This window comes from Archocentrus centrarchus, chromosome 13, assembly GCF_007364275.1.
Source record: "Archocentrus centrarchus isolate MPI-CPG fArcCen1 chromosome 13, fArcCen1, whole genome shotgun sequence".
Taxonomy (NCBI): Eukaryota; Metazoa; Chordata; class Actinopteri; order Cichliformes; family Cichlidae; genus Archocentrus; species Archocentrus centrarchus.
Window position 1 is genome coordinate 15,785,222 of NC_044358.1, and position 19,955 is coordinate 15,805,176.

General features: G+C 44.1%; 1 protein-coding gene across 1 annotated transcript in view; it reads right to left on the minus strand.

Moving 5' to 3' along the window:
- Positions 1–19,613, minus strand: part of LOC115790747 (LHFPL tetraspan subfamily member 6 protein) — a 44,583-nt gene extending 24,970 nt beyond the window's left edge. The window contains exons 1-2 of the mRNA XM_030744680.1: positions 19,295–19,613; positions 18,000–18,511 (exon numbers count right to left, since the gene is read on the minus strand). Coding sequence (XP_030600540.1) covers positions 18,000–18,384 — 385 coding nt within the window. The 5' untranslated portion in view covers positions 18,385–18,511; positions 19,295–19,613. The remainder of the gene's footprint in view (positions 1–17,999; positions 18,512–19,294) is intronic.
- Positions 19,614–19,955: the final 342 nt, after the last annotated feature.

The window sequence follows — 19,955 nt, forward strand, 5'->3', positions numbered from 1 at the left end:
TGTTTTCCATTGTATTTATAGCAGGGGGAACTTGATTTAGATCTGCTCCATGTGGTGATTTGCTGCAGGGATGGGTGCCACATCTTCCGCTCCTCTATATAATCTCCCCTTTCTCTGCTTACTTGCCTTTATTTAAAGATGGTAAGTGAGATAGCAGTGCATCGTTTCTCTCACTCCATCTTTCTTTGACACCAGCTGCTGCCGCGCAGTTTACGATGCTGGTTGGGAGAAAACGGGGAAGGGGGGTTAAAAAAAAAAAAAAATCCCTCCCACTTTCTCTGGTGGTATGCAAAGATTCCACAGGCGGCCTCCAGAGCCCTTTCTATTCCACAACCCTCCCCCAGCCTCAGCTCCCATCAACCTTCAGCAGCCCCTGAAAGAGAGGGGGAAACGAGTGGAGGTAACAGAGCTGGGGTCTGATGCGAGGAAGAGGAAGAAACATATTAAAAAACATTTTCACAGTCTTCGACTTCAGTAGCTGCATCAATATATAGATGTGCAGCAGGGTTTCCAAGGATTTGTTCCCACAAAGGTAACAAGTGTGGGTGGCAATTTCTTTCATATAAATACACTCCACAGGAAATGTAGGGCAGGATAGCCGAGCTGCCAAAACATGATTTTGTGATCTAATGAAGTCTCCATATAGGCACTGTCAATAAAAAAAGAATAGTAAAATAAAATTCTATCAGTTTCTGACCATTTTTGCAGGACAGACGTGAGCCCATTTCAACTATAATTGCATTTTAGAGGAGACCATAATACCTCCTAATGGGAGGGAAAGTCATTACAATGGACAACTGGTAATGTGATCGTCTACCCATGACTGACACTCAATTCAAATCTTTCTTTAAATGCTCTTATTTCATTACCCCCTAATGTATTCTTTACTCAGTGTGCTGGTGCAGAGAGAAGCGGGGAGAGATGAGGGAATGGACGGTTAAAGATGAGCTTCTATCTCAAATGCCTCATTTCATGGGTTATTTTTCTGCTGAAAAAGAAAAAAAAAAAGTTCAAACTGGGGGGAAATTCTAATCTGATAATTAATCAGCATCTGGCTCCTGCAGAAACGGGCCCGTCTCCTTTGCCTCACTGTGAAGGCATCAAGTTTGCTGAAGCTGTATTTGACTTCCACTTGAAAGGAACAAACAGTGAGCTCGGCCTGTAACAGCTTTGTCAGCGGCAACATGTCATTCATTTTGCCACAATTGCAAGACTTTCTGAGCGTGCTTGCCAGAGTAAACAACTCACCATACGGCTGACCGTCTGTCTTCGGCGGAAGACAAGAACTCTGACATTGTGCTCTGCACAGTTGGAGCAAAAAAACAGCAGCAAGATTGTGTCCAGTTCTAAAATGTTTATGGTAAGCTGTTTGCAGTTAAGACAAAATGAAAATGTAGTTTCAAATTTTAAAAAATTAACTGTTCACTATGGTAGACTTTCATCTGCTGTCTTCTAAAGATTTAGAGTCACATAGCGCTGCTATAACAGGCTGTAAAAGCCTCTGGCTACAATCCAATGGGTGCATTCTGTGACAGTGCACACAATGCACCCATTGGACTGTAGTTTAGAGTGCATTGTGTGGAAGAAAACATAAGCAAACAAGCACACAAATGACATGCAAACACTTCTTTGTCTTCCTAAAATCTTTGCGTAATGGCGAGCAAACACTGATGGGGAACATCTTTGGGTGTTTCTGCACCATCTGCAAGTATTTGCATAACTGGAGGACTGATTGTTTGCGCTAACCTGTCAACATGGTGACGCCAGGACTGAAATATAAAGGAAGAAAACAAGACAATATTAAATGTTGTTTGAACAAATGTGTACGTGTGATGTGTGAGCAGCTTCCAAAACAAACCGGAGACACACGTGACAACAGGAAACTGCACAAAGAGCACAGTTGGTGAAATTTCCCATGCTATTTGCTCATCATCGCCTCAGTGTGGGAGCATTGTCACGCCTGCTTGTTGCCTCTGGAGAGCCCGGAGGCTCCCCGCAGGGAAAAAGGGCCATCTTCACTTATTTTCAAATCCATGCTCACCAGCAGAGCATGTGGGAAGATACAGGCCACTGCTTCAGTGACCACCTGGAGACCAGATGAAGGCTCCGGGGTTCAGCATCCCCTGCATATGCAAGCGCAACTGCATAGGCATGAGGACGGTCTCACGCCTGTAGCCTGTCTTGAAGACGGATGAGGCAGTGGTGCTAGGGCTTGGGGCCCCGGGCTTCTTGTGGATACTTCACTGTTGGCCTGGTAGATTAGGTCCGGATCGCAGCTGACGTGCCACAGCAGAAAGAAATTGGATGGTGGGGAGAGAGGGTGGAGAGGTTTCTCTGCCCCAGGGTGGAGCAGCTACCACGCGATTCTGTGTTCGAGATGTTTATAACTAGTCTATGAAATATTATGAAAGCTATTTTTATCCAAGTAACTGATTGTTGTTGAACAAAACCAAAAGCTTTACCCATGTTAAGTTTTCATTCATGCTGTTTAGGCCATCAGAGAATAATAATAACAACAGACTGCCTTTCTGAGTGTTTTATACTATCATTGGAGAGACCACATTAGCAGCCACTCAAGTGACAGCAGCCCATTTCCCCTTGCTCACTCCACCACCCCCACCGACTACCTCTTCCCTGGAGATATATAGCCAGCCATATACATGCCAATGAATCACACTCCTGCGCTGCACACACAGGTCGCCCTTTGTTAGGTGTTACTTACCAAGCTCAAGGTCTAACACTGGGGTAATTATCACAAAGAGCTGAGGCATGGGAGCATGTTAGAGGATGATATGTTTAGCTAAGGTGTAAGGGGGGGGGGCTCCTTAATTGCCAGACAGAGTGTAAGATCAATCATTTGGTGGAATTTAAGACAGGAGACGAAAGAAGGTCAATGGCTGAATGTCAGAGAGAGATCAGAAAAAATGCTGCATGTGAAGAATGCAGATCGAGACGTCTGCAAAGGCACCGAGAGAAACAATGTAGAACAAATTAGCGGAAACGGTGAGGCAACAAATGCTCCATCATTACCTCAAGCATCAAATAGTGGTGTGCAAGTTGTTCGGGAGAGGATGAAGATCTCTTTTCAGAGATCAATAAGTCCTACAGAAGCCTGGGCACGGTGGAGTCTCCACCCTCCACTGTTCCCACAATTCCCACCAGCCCCCTGTTTAACTGCCCACGGGGCTCGCTTAGGGGAGAAGAGCGAACTCAAAACAACAACGCTTAGAGCAAGGACACCGGTGAGCTTCCAGATGACAGATCCGAGCTTTGATCACGATTACAGATTACTGTGGTTCAGGGCAGGTGTCTTCATGAGTAAGCGACACCCTGCTGAGGGCCCATCAATAATCAGTGGGAAGAGTGACTGTTTGAATGCTATGCCTCAACAACAACAAAACCTTTCAACTACGGATACTGCTGTACAAGCTGTCTACTGTGAAATGTTGTTTTGTTCAGTTGCCTTCCAAGATAAAGGATGCTTGTGAAAACCCAGAGTAACTTATGGACAGATTTCAAAAAGGAAACTTTTTATTTTTCCTTTATCTACGAAGGAAATCACAAATTCTTACCCAACAGTGTCTATAAAAACCACACCCGAGTTACTTTCTCCCATTTATGTATCAGTTTGTTATGAAACCGAGCAGATTTTTACTGTGCGGTGCACTGCAGTTTTTGTCTGAAGCTACCATTTTAGCGTACATGCGTTTCTTCAAGCTGAACATACATACCGCGGGAGATCTCTGTGCACCACTTGCTAGAAACCGGCCAACAACCACACAGCAAAAAGTGCTCAGTTCATGTTGAGCGTTTCCCTCTAACTGTCTCAGAGAAGCTAAGGATTGACCAGCAACCATATATTTGCTAACTGTCTATAGTATAAGCCTGCCTTTGTGCTGAGAGTGTGCAGAAGTGTCAGGAAGTGAGAGTCTTACAGCAGCACATGAAAGCTTCACACCCATGGGAAGGCAATCTTTTAAAAACAAAAAGCTCTCAGATTTCTTTAGAAAACCTGCACTTGTCATCTCAAGCTCTTTGTATCTACACTTTCCCCTCTTATTAGAATAAACATTTTAAATCCTCCATTCATGATGAAACAATATTAATATTTCAGGCAGTTATGAGCACACAGGGAAACCCTTCATGTTGTTGTTTTTTTTTTAAGTTAATTAATTTATCAAAATGTCAGGATGTATTCATATCAGCAAACGTGATGCCAGAATAAACAGGATTTTCACCACCACTAAAGGCCCTGGGTGCAGCACCTTAGCATTTTATTTTCACAGTGCCAAAGACGAATGAACAGAAAGAAATATGCTAAGACATGTTTTCCAGTCACATATCAAGTCAAAAATGTTCTTCCGTCCTTTTGTTCGTGGCACAAAAAGATCAGCATGAGGCCAATGGGCAGCTCTTCACAGACAGCAACAAAGAACCAGGTGATTAAAGGTGTTTATGTTATTTATATTCAATTTATTTAGGACATTTAGAAATATCTGAATATTCTGAAAGTTGTCTTTAAAATGCTTTTATATAATCATCACACATAAAATGGCCTTAAAATGACAACACTGTAGCAATCGCTTTCTTAGCATCAGGTGTAGCATTAAGCAAACCACATCCAACATTCCCACCAAAATCGGTGAAAATCCACTGCATAATTTATAGTTTCTTCAACAAAGTAGTTTGTCGAGTCACCTGATTTTAAATCTGGAGGTGCAGCTCTCTCGCTCTAACCACACAGGAAGCACCTGCTAAGATACATAATAAAGTCCTGCTGGTATCCTAGAGGACATTTCCAGCACAGATGAGGAGCGAGTCTTTCACTGCTTTCACTGCCAGGCAAAGTGATGTCTCGCTCATTTCCAAGTACGCTGCCCAAGAAAGTGGAGGCTAAGTGACTGCAGAGCCCCAGACGCATCGGAGGCTGGAGAAGAAGATGCTGAGATAATAATGGACATTTAGCAGTTAAAACCCAGCGGGGTATCGCCGGGTCTCAGTACACTGCACGGCTGTCTCTGCTTTTATTGGCTTTTTATGCAAGCAGCCTTTGTCGGTTTACTCGATGTCAATGTCAATTTTATTTCTTGAGCACATTTAAAAACAACATTGTTGACCAAAGTGCTTCACAAGATCAACTACAAAGTAACAAAGAAATTTCCATGTGTTACAGAATAATCTTGTTGTCAGTGCTGCATGTGGCTGATGTTCAGTGTAAATGCTGGATGACTGATGTCAAACTCACCTTTCTCTGTAATAGCCATTACACTCTGGAGAGGTTATGCAGTTATAGAGGCAGAAAAAAAACAATATAAAGGCAACATATCATTCGTGAACCAGCCGACTGAGAGAAAGATGTCAGTATAGCTTGAGAGCAAACATCAGATATCAAGCAGGCAATCGAAACGGTACAACCTACGCTTTGTCCACCCCACCTTCTGACTGACAGTCAGCACAGTGTTATCAGCAGGCCGGAGCACCTCTGGCTTCTCAGCTCCTATTATCTCTCTTTTGCACATGACGAGCCATTCAGCTTCCATCATGAGCGAGACTGAGCGCTCTGTTTGTGGAAAAAAAAAGACAAAAAAAACCCCACCCACACTCTGGCCAGCTGCTTACTGTGTGGTTATCTTCCACTGTCAGATGGGGAAGTGCACCGTGGCCGGACTAAAACGCGTTGAGCAGAACACGTTTGGAGGATTTTAATATCTGATGGAGCAGCTCTCAAAGAAACTCAAAACATAAAAACACCGACTGCTAAACTTCTTCCCAGTCACTGAAACTATGCTGTGATGACAGGCAGTTCGCCAAATTGTCTTCAATCTGTGTGATTTCACCTCGCAATAATCGCATCAAACGCATGCTTTGTAAATGAGCCAAATTCAATTTAAAACGCTAGACTAACAATGTTCTTCTGAAAGCCATTTCTTCAGCTTTCCCGCATTTATGTGGTCTGGCTGAGAGACAGGAGGCGGGAAAAGGAGTCGCCCTGAGGGGATCGCCGACAAAGGAGTAGCATTAAGTAGCACTATCAGGACAGTTACGATAGCGGCACGTTCGGTAATATTCAATTCTTAGCTGGCAGTGCACAAGATAAGTAGATGTGAGTGATACTGCTGGCAGTGGAGCAAAACGGTTCAGCTCCCAGGGGCTAGGCTCCAAATACATAATCACTCCATAATTACAAATCCTCCATTTTGCTTCACCTTAACAGGTGACACCCTTGTGTTTAGTTTTCTGTTAAAAGCTTTCTGGTTTCCTTCCAATTTGCCCGTGTAATGGTGGTTAAATACCGGTAGAGTCAGACTGCAGGGCGTGGAGTCTGTAAAGGTGGTTTACATACTGCTGCACAAAAGCCTGGAGTTGCCCTGAAATGTCTTTATTTTCTTAAAAAGAGAAGCACGCTTGTTTAATCTAATATAAGATGACATTAATTTTGTTTTGAATGTTTTAAACAATGGATTCCTTTAACATTCATGATTTCTAATGAGATATCTACATAGGGGTACAACGGTCCATTTTCAGCAATCACCATTCTTCCATTCCAGTGTCCTATTGTGTTAACCCATGCAAGTTTATTATATTAAAAAAATGATCTTTAGAAAAACTAGAAAGCCAAACTCTCAGTGCATTTGGACAGGGACCAGATAAACCATAATCTAAAACACCCCCCAAATAACACCAGAGGGATGTGTTTGAACGCCTTCCACAAGTCCACAAAAAAACATGTACCTGTTGGGTAAACTCCCACACACCCTCAAATATCCTCAATCAGTGACCCCCCCCCCCCCCCCCGGCTTTCACTGGGGTGTTTTGCAGCTGAGTGTGAAACAGCTGAGATGAGAATTAGCATGTCTGAGGACACGGTTCTCAGCGGGAAAAGGGTGGAGTGCCCACTCCAGGTTGGGAATGAGTTCCTGCCTCAAGTGGAGGAGTTCAAGTATCTCTAAGTCTTGTTCACGAGTGAGGGAATGAAGGAGCAGGAGACTGACAGACTGGGTGTAATCAGGATGCTGTAAAGCAAAGCCATCATTCCTTCATCATCTATATGGCTATGAGCTCTGTGTACTGACCAAAAAAAAAATCAAATCACCTTTACAAGCCGTGGAAATGTGTTTACTTCACAGAGTGACTGAGCTCCCCCTCAGTGATAGGATGAGGAGCTCAGAGTAGAGCTGCTACTCCTCCACATCAAAAAGAGGCAGCTGTGGTGGTTCAGGCATCTGATTAGGATGCTTCTTGGACACCTCTTAGGTAAGCTGTTCCGGGCATGTCCAATTGTGGGAGGAGGCCCTGTGGCAGACGCAGGACACGCTGGAAAGATTACGTCCCTCGGCTGGCTTGGGGGGCGCCTCACTGTCCCCCCTGAAATAGCTGGAGTAGGTGGCTGGGGAGAGGGAGGACTGGACAGCTCTGCTTAGACAGCTGTTCCTGCAACCTGGACCTCAATAAGTGGCAGAAAATGGATGGATGAATGGAAAATGTCCCAAGACGGCCATAATCCCAACTGGAACAGCCTTAATTTTAGTTTTGAAATAAAGTCTTTGAGGGGCATTTTGAGACCACAAACAAACCTACACTGGATGAAGCCCAAAATATTCACAACTACACTTTAACTGATAAACTGGCATCAGGTAACATAACGTCACATTGGAACTGAAAAGGGATGGCTGATGAAAATGGGCCTCTTTATATATGCAGATGTTTCATTATTCATTGTCATTTGCAACAATTTTGATACATTTGATAATTGAGGCCATTTCTTAGTAACCCCAAGCATTTTAGTGTTAGTGTATATATATATATATATGTGAAGATGTTGGATAGAACAGCCACAGAAAAAAAAGTGATACAATTATGTCCTTTGAAAGGATTTAGATTACTTCATCGCATGAAGCTTTATTTAAAATGACAGACACGCAGAGCAGACAAATGACGGTGGTCAGTGTTTGCATTATCTTGGAGCTACTCGGCAAAGATTGGTGTTTTCATTATGTCGGCTAGTCTATAAAGCCTGAGAATAACTTATATTTAATCATTTCGATTCATTCGCACCATCTCCCACTAGAGACATCAACTCATGAGCCTGTTCAAACATTAGCTGGAACAGGCGGTTCTAAATCAAACCCATGAAAACTCTGATAATCTGACAGAAGACGAGCCAGGTTGACTCTGCCGTGGACCTCGGTGTAGTCGAGCTGTCGGACGCGGGGATCAAAACACCAGGGGCGTCAGGATGGTCTGTATCCAGAAATAGAGCAGACAGCAAAGTCATCGGATATCATTGTTCCTGTGCTCCCTTTGGAAAGGAGCACAGCTCTCAGCTTTCTTTTATTTTTTTGACATTTTGCTTTTTGTTCAGCATGAAAGAGCAAACAAAAAGAATACACAGGGGTGAAACAAGAAGAACATGAAAACAAATAAAGAAAGCATGTGACTAACAGTAATAAAGTGCATGAACGTGGCAGCAGAGGAGGTGGATCCGACATGCAGGGCGGACCGTCTTGCTAATCTTCTCTGCTCTTGTAAGAGGTGAAGAAAGCGATAAGGCATCATGGTTGATATCAGTATTCCCCAACAACCACACAGCTATTTGTACACTGCACCTGACCCGGCTTGTCACAAGTAGTCCTTGTTTAGCTCCCAGTACAAGTTTATCTTTCATAAAAAAACATTTTTTCTTTGTGACACTTTGTATAACAGTTTCCAAACCCCCAGACAGCTCCACGCAGCTCTTCAGCAAAGCTGTTTTCCACAACAGTCCTATATATGGCCACCTCCTGCTAAGCTCCATAAACATATACAAATATGGGTAGAGGAGTCTTCGGTCCCGTTTATAGCCTCCTCTAAACTCTCTCAGAGATGAAGCTCGCTTTGTGCATTCCAGAGACCCTGTTTTATGCTTTCAGAGGGTGTATTTTGAACCGAGCGGCTCAAAATACAACCAGCCGCTCTGTCGTATGGTAAACTGAATGGGTGTCCCAGCTTGGGGCCTCTCATTTCAGCCTACTTTCACAGCCTTTGTCTGCACGCCGTTAAATTCGAGCTTTTTCATGCTGGGCTTTGTTTATGCCTTGCTGCCGCTGCGGTGCTTTTCCTCTTTCGGGTTCACCTGAAGGCCAGTCAACAAGGTGCCACTTAACCGTTGAGGCTTGACAACAATTTGCCCAAAGAGGGTAAAAATAGTCTTTGAGTGCCGATCGGGCTATCGGCAGGATGGTGGCGCGTTGCTTCTGAAGCTGAAGGCAACTTGCAACTTAACCTGTTTATCTTAAGCAGCAGACCCCCCCCCCCACCCACCCACCCACCCACTACAAGACTCGAGGGATTTAGCCAAATGTTGACCCTCTTTTACCCCCCCACGCTTCCTCTCCCTCCTTCTTTCCTCTGGTTCGGCACCCCCTGCTGCTGTGGAAACCAGATCCTGTAATGGGAAAATCCCACCCAACTGCTGCTGACCAGCTGGAAAGGGAGTCTGAGAAGTAAAGCAAAACTACTTCCACCCAAACACTAAAACCTCAGCAGTCCACACAAATACAGCCACGGGCCACAAATTGAAGATTATTCTCCAGCTTGTGTCAGCCTTTTAAAAACTGAGGCATGCACAGTTTTTTCCCTGAGACATAATTTCATGAGGCACAATTACATGGTTGTCATTTTATGATAACGATGGGAGTGACATTTTGCTTATTACTACGCCAAGGTGCCTTTGGTGATGTTTCCTGCTTCAAAAATAAAAAGCCCACCAGGCACGTTTCACTTCTTACTTATATCAAACACTAAACACACAAACACTCTCTGTAGTAACTAAATATGAATTTTAACCCACCGCTGTAAAGATAGCATAAAGAAAACTGTGAAATTCATGCATTTTTTAACATTTTCTCTTGTGCAACACGTGTAACTAATATAAGCCCTTCAACTTAAAATTGTCCTGGGCATGGGTAAGTGGGCTGAATATATTTACCCCAAATTCCCATCATTCCTGAAGGCAGACAGCAAAGGCGAAGTTCAGGACTCAGCAGACAGGACATTAATAAACTCAGTCACATGCAGAGTTATCTGCAGACACCCATTAGAAAGTAGAGACATACAAAAAGCAACAAAGTCGTTAAAAAAAAAGAAAAAAAAGAGTCCCGTTCACACATGCTGTCACCATGTCATTAGGTGACTCCAGACAAGCACCTGTGCACAGGTGACCTCTGTCCTCCTCTGATCTGCTCTTCAGCTGCCTTTAATGTCATCTTCACCTGTCCTCACATGTGTCTGAGTGACCCGCTGAGGTGCAGGGCCTGTCCCAGAGCAGTACACTGACCCTGATCTAATTCACCCAGAGACAGAGCTTCCTCTCTCCCGCACGCTGACGGCTCTGGCTTGCCGTGCAGCGCTTAATGCTATTTCTGGCCTTTCAGTGATAAAATATGGGAGACGCTTGGTTTCCCTAAGTCAAATGAAATGAGACATCCACAAGTCAAAGGAGGGAATTACTCACTCTGAAATTAATGTTCGCATTGCCTCTTTGAATATGTAAGTTAGCAATTTAATGCATATGCAGTTTGATGGAAAACACACTAAAAGCAGACAATTTGACATATTTATTAAGCAAAAATACACTTCTCGGTATTACGTGCTGCCATTTTAGCTGTAGAGTCATCTCAATGCATCGAGCATATATTCTATTTTCTCACCGGCCTGCTATTTGACCTACGCAGCAGCACAAAGGAAGCACTGACCTCACATTCCTCTCACTTGGAAGAACAGGGTATAATTAACTGTAGTGTTAAAGGCATGGTGCCTCTGAGACTGTAATACAGGGTATGAATACTGAGCAAACTATTTTATCCCACAGGGCTGAGAGCCAATCCATACAATCTATACTTATTCATTTATTCAGCCAACTCATGGCCTCTGTCTCCCCCGGAGACGTATAACAGGTCAAATGTGGGCTTTTCGTCTTCTTCATCTCTAGTCAGACACAGCATGAAGTCATCCAGGTATGTTTTCTTTTTCTTTTGTCTTCTGTTTGTGTTTCTGTTTAAAGGAGTGTACTCTTGTATTCAGCATTGCTCACTGTAAGCAAAGGCTTGGGCACTGACACCGAGCACGCCCTCCGCAATGTGTCATCAGTGATACAGAGGAGCGGAGCCTCCACCATCTGTTAAGCATCTGTCTAAGCGCTGATTCACCCATTCATGCATACAGTATTCACTGTTTTTGGCGTCAGTGGCAAAGATCAGATATGTGTTAACAATTCCTTTTCTGTGCACTTTGCCCTTTCTCTGGAGATAGAGGAGAAGGGCCCAGAAAACAAGCTTTTGATGCTCTGGAAGTACAAGTAGCAAATATTACAGCCTGTGAATAGAGGAAAAAAAATTGTGTATAAGTTACACAGCTCTGGGGAGGCAGTGTTGGTAGGTCAATCCACCACTGTGGCCCCGTGCGAATGCTGGATGGTGACGTCATCAAGAACCGTGATTAAGATAAAGTTCTAATTTGTTCAATGCCAGAAAACTGCAGACTGTAACTAATGACATTCCCATCAGCTCTGGCTGTTAACACACAAAACCAATACAGTCAGCGCTGTGCTCTGATTAAGTTAGGCCTGCTGATTAATAAATTAGTCAGTCTATAAAATGTCAGAAAAAGGTTAGAAAATATTGATGCTGATGCGGGCAGGGGTCGAATGAATCGAGTCAACAGTGAGGAAAAACAACAGCTGTGAGTAGCTGGATAACAGGTGACGTTCTGCTTGCTAAAATCCTTATAAATTAACGAAGGATAGTTACTCAATTAACAAAATCGCTGTTGATTTTTTTTTTCTGTAACCCAGCTAATCAACGTATAGTTTAATTGCTATCAAATTAATGTCCCCAAATCATCCGTTCCCTTCAGCTCTCGAGTTGCCTGTTATTACAGCTGCTTCGAAGCCAGACGTGGATGCAGAAGCAGTTATGTTCCCAGCGATAAAAAACAATCTGATACGAAGCATGGCTGCAACTAAAGCAGAGAAAACAATGACTTAGCAGAGGAATAGACTGAAATAACCCTACTGTCTGTCCTTTGGTTCCCCAGACTTCCTGTCTGACAAAACTAAATCCCTGCTGAAGCCGGGCTTTCCGCTCTTTTCTATCTTTTTCTGTCTCACTCTTTTTCTTTTTTTAATATTAGTTCACTCTTTCTGGCTTGGACTGGGTCCACTCTCCGGGTCACTGGTTACTAGCCCAATCCACTTTTTTCCCTGCTTATAGCCAACAGCAATGTGCAGAGCCACTGTGAGAAGGAGGAGGAGGACAGAAAGAGAAAGGGATGGAGAAAAAGAGGGGATGGACACACATGGGTGGACAGAAAGCAGATTTAGGGGAAAGGTGAAACAGGCATGAGAGTTAAAGACTGAGAGCAGTGGAAATAATACCAAAGTATCCTCAAACTGAATGGCAGAAAATAAGTTCAAAGAGCGGAGGGTGAATGAAAAAGACAGACCTGAACCCTCCAGACAACAAGCTGCATTTCACTGCTCTGTGACTCCAAACACCCTCAACGCTGGTTGTTAGTGGAGCTCTGAGGCAACTGTGCACTGAGAAAATAGCTGCTGGGCTAAATGAGCGTATTACAGTGTAAGAGCGGTCTTTACTTTAGGTGATCAATCAACCCAGAGGTAGAGACTTCCACTTTATAATCATTAGAGGCCTGAAACATAAACAGTGAAGAGCAAGGCACAGTTCTAAACATCAGTGCTCGTGTCCACAGTGAAAAGTCCTGGCTTTCTCCTCTTAAACATACAGACCGGTGCTTTCTCATTAGTTTTTTGCAGTGCTTACATGACAGATGAGACAATGTAGTCCATCATCATCATATCGAACTGACAGGCCTGTGAGGAGGAAGGAATACAGATAGGCTGTGGAAGTAAAAAGGATAACACTCCATGTCAGGAAATATTTAAATATTGCCCCTCCCCCCCCCCCGGAAATGTCTTGTGATCTGACACCATTTACACTTTTCCAGACAGAATATTCCACGGGAAATACGAGCTCCTCATCCCGAAGCCTCCCTCACATGGATGCCATTTCATTTTGTTGTACCTCTTGAAAATGAGTGCTGGTGGTGAAAAGGGAGTGGAAGCACACATTCTGGGACTGGGTGGGATCCAGCTGGCAAGAGCTCACAAAGCAGACACAAGGACAAAGCTCCTGGCTGTGCTGGTATGGCTCTGAAACAGGACAACAGGAGGCTGTGCCAAATAGCCTTTGGCAACATTATGGAAGCCACGTCAGGCCTGCCCATCTGTAATTTATTTACATGTCTTTAAATTTATCACTCATGTCCATGCCCTTGATATACCCTTTGAGCTACAGAGGTAGTGCAGACAGTTATTTTCATCTGGCCTCACCGACACACGAGCGGGACGCCGTATTAACACGTTACGTGTGACAGGTGAGTCTCCTCTGTGGGAATGACAGAGATACTCAAGGAGCCGTCTGAAACAGACCGAGATGAGTGCATGTCACGTGCCGCTTCAGATTCTTCGCTGACTGATGTCCCGCACCGGTGTGGCCAAAAAGAGCTGCCGGCACAGAGGTTCAAACAGAGCCAATCAACCAGAAAACGAAATGGAGAAGCTGCCCCAAAAGGCAAAACTGCCAATTATTTGGTATTACAGATCAGCTGCAGCTCCAGTGGAGGCTGGCGTGGGAAGTATTCAACCAGCACGGTCAACACGTCTGTGCAAACTGCAGAGGAAAGAGCCGGCGTGGCGCATTGTTTCCCTCATAAACAACTCTTCTGTTAAAACAAACCAGACTAATAAGGTTTCATCAACTTTTGTTGTATTCTGTTTGTACTTTCGATCTATTTGAAGCTGGAGCTTTTCCTTCAGTTCTGCTTTGAATAACAAGTAAAAAATGGTGAAAGGATAAATGTCTGTCACATAAACTGCAAAGTTTGTCATCTCACTGTGAACGACCTCGCAGGGCAGCCGGGAGCACTGATGCATTTGGAAAGCCACATTTTTTTTTTTTTTTCTGATCTAATTTAATCAGAGAGCTGTCAGAACCCACGGCTAACATTTAATGCAATAGACATTAAATGCCTCTAATCAATAATAAATGCTTTTAGCCCGTGTCGCAGTGACGGCATTGGATTTTCTCCCTCAAACTGCGAAGAGTTCACCAAACAATGACAAATAAAAAATTAGACTTTATAGATTCCCTGCTGACCACAACTTTCCCTCACAGCAGAGAAAATGCTGCGTTGTGCTATTTCCTGTTTTATATCCCAGGAGGACGCTACACCTCAAAGCTCTGCGCCCCCTCTGAAACTGCAGCAGCTCAGACGAAGTCCCCTTTTTTCCTACCGAACACATCGTCCTGAGAAACTCCCCGGAAAAAAAAGGACAAGTGCAACCTGTCACGCATCATATCGTCTGTCTTGTTGTTTCACCTTCAATTTCAGGACAGAGCAGCTCCACACATTTTAGTTTATACCCACTGGCCTCGAGTTGCTATATCTGCTGACATTTTTATCAGGCGTTATAATGACTTCAATCCAGCTGACATTTTCTGCAGGTCGAGGCAATATATCGAGAGATTTCAGGTTATGTTTTGGAACAATGCTTTACCACTGTCACTCTGGCACTTTTGGGGGGGGGGGGGGGGGGGGGGGGGGGGGGGGGGGTTGAGTGCCTTGACACGGAGACGGGGTGCAGTTTTCTGTGACATACTAATATTGACTGCAACAAACTACTACGCTTTGGTTTTTAACAGTGTGTTGAAACTAATTCCTAGAAAAGAGTTCAGCGCCTTTGAATTTCCCCAGTTTTGCTGTGCAACAGAGAAATCTGGCTGTTCTTTGGTCAGCGATATAAAAAGATCCCTTTGTCTCTTCTTCTTTTACATACAGCAACAATGCTAATTAATCCTTTGTTATTTCTGAATACATAATGCCAAGTACTTTCATCAGGTGTGATTAAGAATAGGCCGCTCTCCTCTGCTTTGGCATCTCAGCACTGTTTTCCTGCCCATTTCTTTTTTTTTTTTCCAATGATTTTTAGGCTTTTAAGCTATGGTCGGGTTTGGCATATGGCTTTATCACAAGCTTATTAATCCCTTAAAGCCAGTCATACACACTGCTTGAATTAGACTGTCTCAGACAAGGTTTTGAGATCTGGACAAAATCCTGATTTGGGACCCAATTCGGAGCACATGGCAGCGACTGAAACCTCCAATCTGGGCCGAGAGGCGGCCTGAGGCAGGGATTGTGCGCTTTCAGAAGATTTTAAACATATTTGGAGTTCTTCAGAGCACAATCTGCATTACCTGTGAGTGGCACGCACAGTAAGCAAGGCAACACATAAACACAGAGTTGCAGTCACGAGCTCCAGGGCCCCGTCAGTAAGACCGATATTTACTGCTGATTGACCGGAGCAGTTATCCAATCACAACCTGTCAAATTATCAGCCATCATGCAATCAAATAGAAAATATCGAAACAAAATTACCTGTCAGCAGACATAAAATACCAATTAACACCATGAAAACAAGATTTAAAGGTAGGTTATTTTTGGTGAGGTGGAAAGTGTTTAAATCACAGCTGCTGAAAAACAGATTTTAAATAGCTTCCTTCCTGCTGCGTGTAGCTCCACTTGAAAAAGACAAGGCAAGGCTCTGCAGGGGGCGGGAAACAAAATCCCTAACAACAAAATCTGAGTCGGGGATCTTAATGTTTGAACCCGTCGTCTGGGCCACAGGCGGTTTAAGTCCCCAACGCTGCATAAGACGAGAAGCTCCAGTGAAGGCAGCGCTTCGGAGCAGGCGCAGGATTTATGAACCACAGCAGTCTCCTGCTCTCACACTTTGACTCCAGCTCTGTTTCCTAGAGGAAATCTGGGCTTCAGCCATTAGCAATTAACAAGCTTTGGAACAACCTTGGCCGCGAGTGAACTGGGAATAAAACAGTGTTATAAGAGGTAAACAACAACACTAGAAACAATAACAGTTATTGTTAAAGGTCTTTCAGTCGGGGCTCCGGCTAATGAGATAAAGAACTGATTCCTTTCAGCTCTAATCTGTTTCATGAGAGCGAGATAAATTACAGGAAGATGTAAAGTGGATGATTTACTTGTGGCTTCTCAGAGGTCCCGGCCTCTCTGGCAAGATGCTCTTCATTAATCAGAATGGCACCGGTATCAGACAGCGAAGCATTAGGCTCACTTCGCTTTTGCTGCTTCGTGACCTGTCCTCTGATTAATCACTGATATCTGATCACAGTTTTCAGCGCCTTCTGCAGCTCTTTACTTCCCAGCCAAGTTCTCAGTTAATGAGAAGTGAATTCTCAATGTTTCAGTCATCAGGTATTTTCTGTTCATGCCCTCAGCTTCCTCTTCCCTGCCCGGATATTTCAGCACTCTCTGTTAGTGATAAAAGACAATACATGGTGCAGCCCACTGAGCTTCCCAGTTGTGTCACTTCCAATTAGCCCTTCTGAGACATCTCTGCCCTTTGGCTCACCAGCATTCGAGTTAAAAAAGATCTGATCTTCCTTGTATTGCACGCCGCCTTGCTTCACTCTCCCACCATCTAAATTCATGCATGTCTGGATTTGTGAGTCTATGAAAGAGAGAACTCGCAAGAAAGACAGACGGGGATTTTTTAATCCTATAAGCAGAAATAGCAGCGTGCTGTAAGGCTGCATGTATGGGGCTGCTGTGAACTTAAAAGGAGCTTTCCATGTATAAAAGCACACATTTCTGAATAAAGCAGCAAGCCTTCACCTTAATCATCGCCCGTATTATACATCATTAATACTGATGTTCTTAAGTAGCTAAGCTTTTTAGAACTGGGACATGGCATGTTGTGGTGGCCCTCTGTAGATTTATCCTTCAGGAAAAACCTGGCAGCTCTGTCAAATCTGCCCACAACCTGCTTCTCTGTCACATCACTTTTTGAAGCCAAAGTGAAGTGGTGGGGATGGTAAACAGCAGAGTGGTGAGGCTCAGTATGTGAGCAAACGTTTCTGAGTTAATGAGAGGACTGAAATGCCGCAGCTTCTTAAACTAGGGCAGAGAAATTCGCAGCTTCAATGGAAGCCCTCCTTCAGACCTCGCGTCCCAGGAGTACACATGTGCAAAACCAACGGCGCGCACAAACACACAAACTGGTGCTGTGTGAAGCAGTGTCCACTTAGTGCAATCAAACAACCAACCAACAACAGGACGCTTTCAGGGCCAAAGCTGCAGCGGGGACAGGACTCTATCTGTACTAAAAGAAATGCTGGAGGTTTCGTTTTAACTTTCGGTTCTCATTCTGTCAAAAACAGAGAAGAAAGTCCCGCTGACATGCTGTGGGTGTAATTTCAAACTACAAAAAGAAGACATAAAAATCAATGCCAAATGTCGGCTGCTCATAAGAGAGAGTGAGGAAATGATTGGTCAGAGTAAAATAAAGAGAAGTACTATAAAACTCACTTTTTCATCATATGATTGCTCCAACATATTCATATACTTCCTCTAATGGGACCAAAGCTGTGCATGGCCAAAAAAAGCCATTCACAAAATGTGCACATTGTGTTGAAAAAGATCAGGTCAATGAGTGAAACTTTACAACACTAAATGCAAGTGAGTAACAAAGAGTATTTCTTATGACGCGAGTATCTGAGGAAGCTTTTCTGGACTGACTGCAGGTTTGAGATTTCTGTACCACTTTGTTTCCTCACTGATGTGACTGCAGTGGGTTTGAGCCAAATTTGATGAGAAGTTAATTAAAGGCATTAAATCCTCCATAATCTCTATAAACATCTACATCTCAGGACTTACAGAGACTTTTTAAACCATCTGTCAACAGGAAGCAAACCGTAATAAATGAGCGATCTGTTCACTTTTCATAGCTGCAGTCAGAGCCTCTGCACTGCGTGCCAGCAGTCACATCCCACTGAGCACATTGTAAAGGTGGGCTCAGGGCTGGCTGCAGGTACAAGCAGACACACACACACACACACATAAATACTCACCACCAACAAACTGAATACCGCCAGCCACGCGACCAATTGTACGTGAGATGAGATCAGAGATGCAGCAGCCCATGAGAGCTGTGAGCGCCACCAGCAGGAGGAGGCCACATCCCACGCCTGTCACCACAGTACAGATCCTCCATTCGAGACTCGGGATTCCGTGGAAGGAGGCGTACCTCCCACACTGCTCCAGCATCACCGTGGTCTGACTCTCCTCGTCCCTCACTGGGTAGGAGCAGCGTCGAAACGTGCCAAAGGACACTGGCTTGTCCATCTGTATTCCCAACAGCCAATAGGGCATGAAGAAGCCAACGCAGGAGGCAGCAGCACACAGCAGGGACAGCAGGGCCCAGATAACACCCGTACATGTCAGACTAGACGCCATGGTAAACAGTCTGTGAATGGTTCACACTGAACTAACAGCAGTTATATGAGCAGTTGCTGTGTCGTGGGAAGGTTTGCAGTGAGCATTTAACACTAGCAGCCTTCACCTCCTCGGTGACTCCGGGTTCCTGTCGAGAGGAAGAGAAACATCCAAACTGAGCACCGGCCAGACAAATATCCATGTGAACAAGTTGCTGCTTTTGATATGTGACCACCGGTCATCATGAATGCATCACTAACACAAGCAGAGAAAAAGAAGGGCATCATTGTTATGTCTTATTCAGGGTTTTTGACAGATTGTTGATTAGTTTTTAATGAAGTCCGCTGCTAAATTAGGAACTTGTTAGGGTAGCTTAAACAGACTGAAATTATATATGAATATAAACACCTTTAAGATTTGATTTACATAATAGTAAAGAAATCCAGTCACAAACAAACTCAGGGCAGTCAACAATTAATTCAAGTTTGAGGAACAGCAGTGCTTATTCTCCATCTTACTATGAGGCTTCTGTTTATCATCATCAGACGGGAATTTAAAGGAAAAAAATTAATAAACCTGGTCGTTAAGCAGGTTTAAGGCAGTAAATACGCATAACAACTTGTACAGCACGGTATCGGAACAAGTGGGATCACTAATCATTATTGTAATAAGAATTTGTGTTAACCCCTATAATAAACTTCAAACTACAAACAGCGTTACATGCTCACTGACTGTGACTCCAAACGACACACTCACAAATACCCTTAGCTCAGGAAACACAGTTCAAGTCTCTGCATGAGCCGACACTTCGAGAACACCGTGATTTTTCGCTAGGGGTGACCTTAAGGAACACATTATCGCAGTGCCTACACTATCGGAATGAAAAGAATGAAAACAGGGGGACACGGGGGGAAAGCAAAGGGGAGCTTACATGTTGGGAGAGCTCCGTTATTAGGTGCGCTCGGTGTGCACTGAGAGCTTGTTTCCATCTGCAGACTCCAGCTGTGTTGGATCTTAAAGCAAACTTTTTCTTCAGTCGAGGAAAAATACTAAAAGAAATGCGTTCGTCCCGAGAATGCAAATCCACAAAAAGTGACTGCAGAATCCGTTCATGAATCGCGTCCTGCTCGTCAATACGTGTAACAGAAGCGATGATCAATTATTTACTCCTGTGCGGACGCACAAATGTGCGGTGCTGTCTTGACTTAACTCCCGTTTCCACATTCCTGCTCAGAGAGAGAGGGAGAGGGAGGGAGGGAGGGATGGAGAGGGAGAGGCAGAGGGAGAGGGGCGGGTCTATAAAACACTCTCAGGAGGCGACCATCAATCACACAAATCCCCACCCAGGGGCTGGACTCGCCGCCACTGCCGCTCCCACAGGCTCCTGATGCGTTCGCACGGACCCTTTGAAAGGATGCACGTTTTCATACTAAATCCTTGAGGATGCTCAAGATAAGGAGAAGCTGTCAGTGACTTAAGTGTTTACATTTTTACGACATCAGGTCTTGCATTTGGCTGGGCATGCTCAAATTCAATTCAATGAATTTAATATCTGAATGTCCCTGTATGTCAGTATTTGTACTGGACATCTT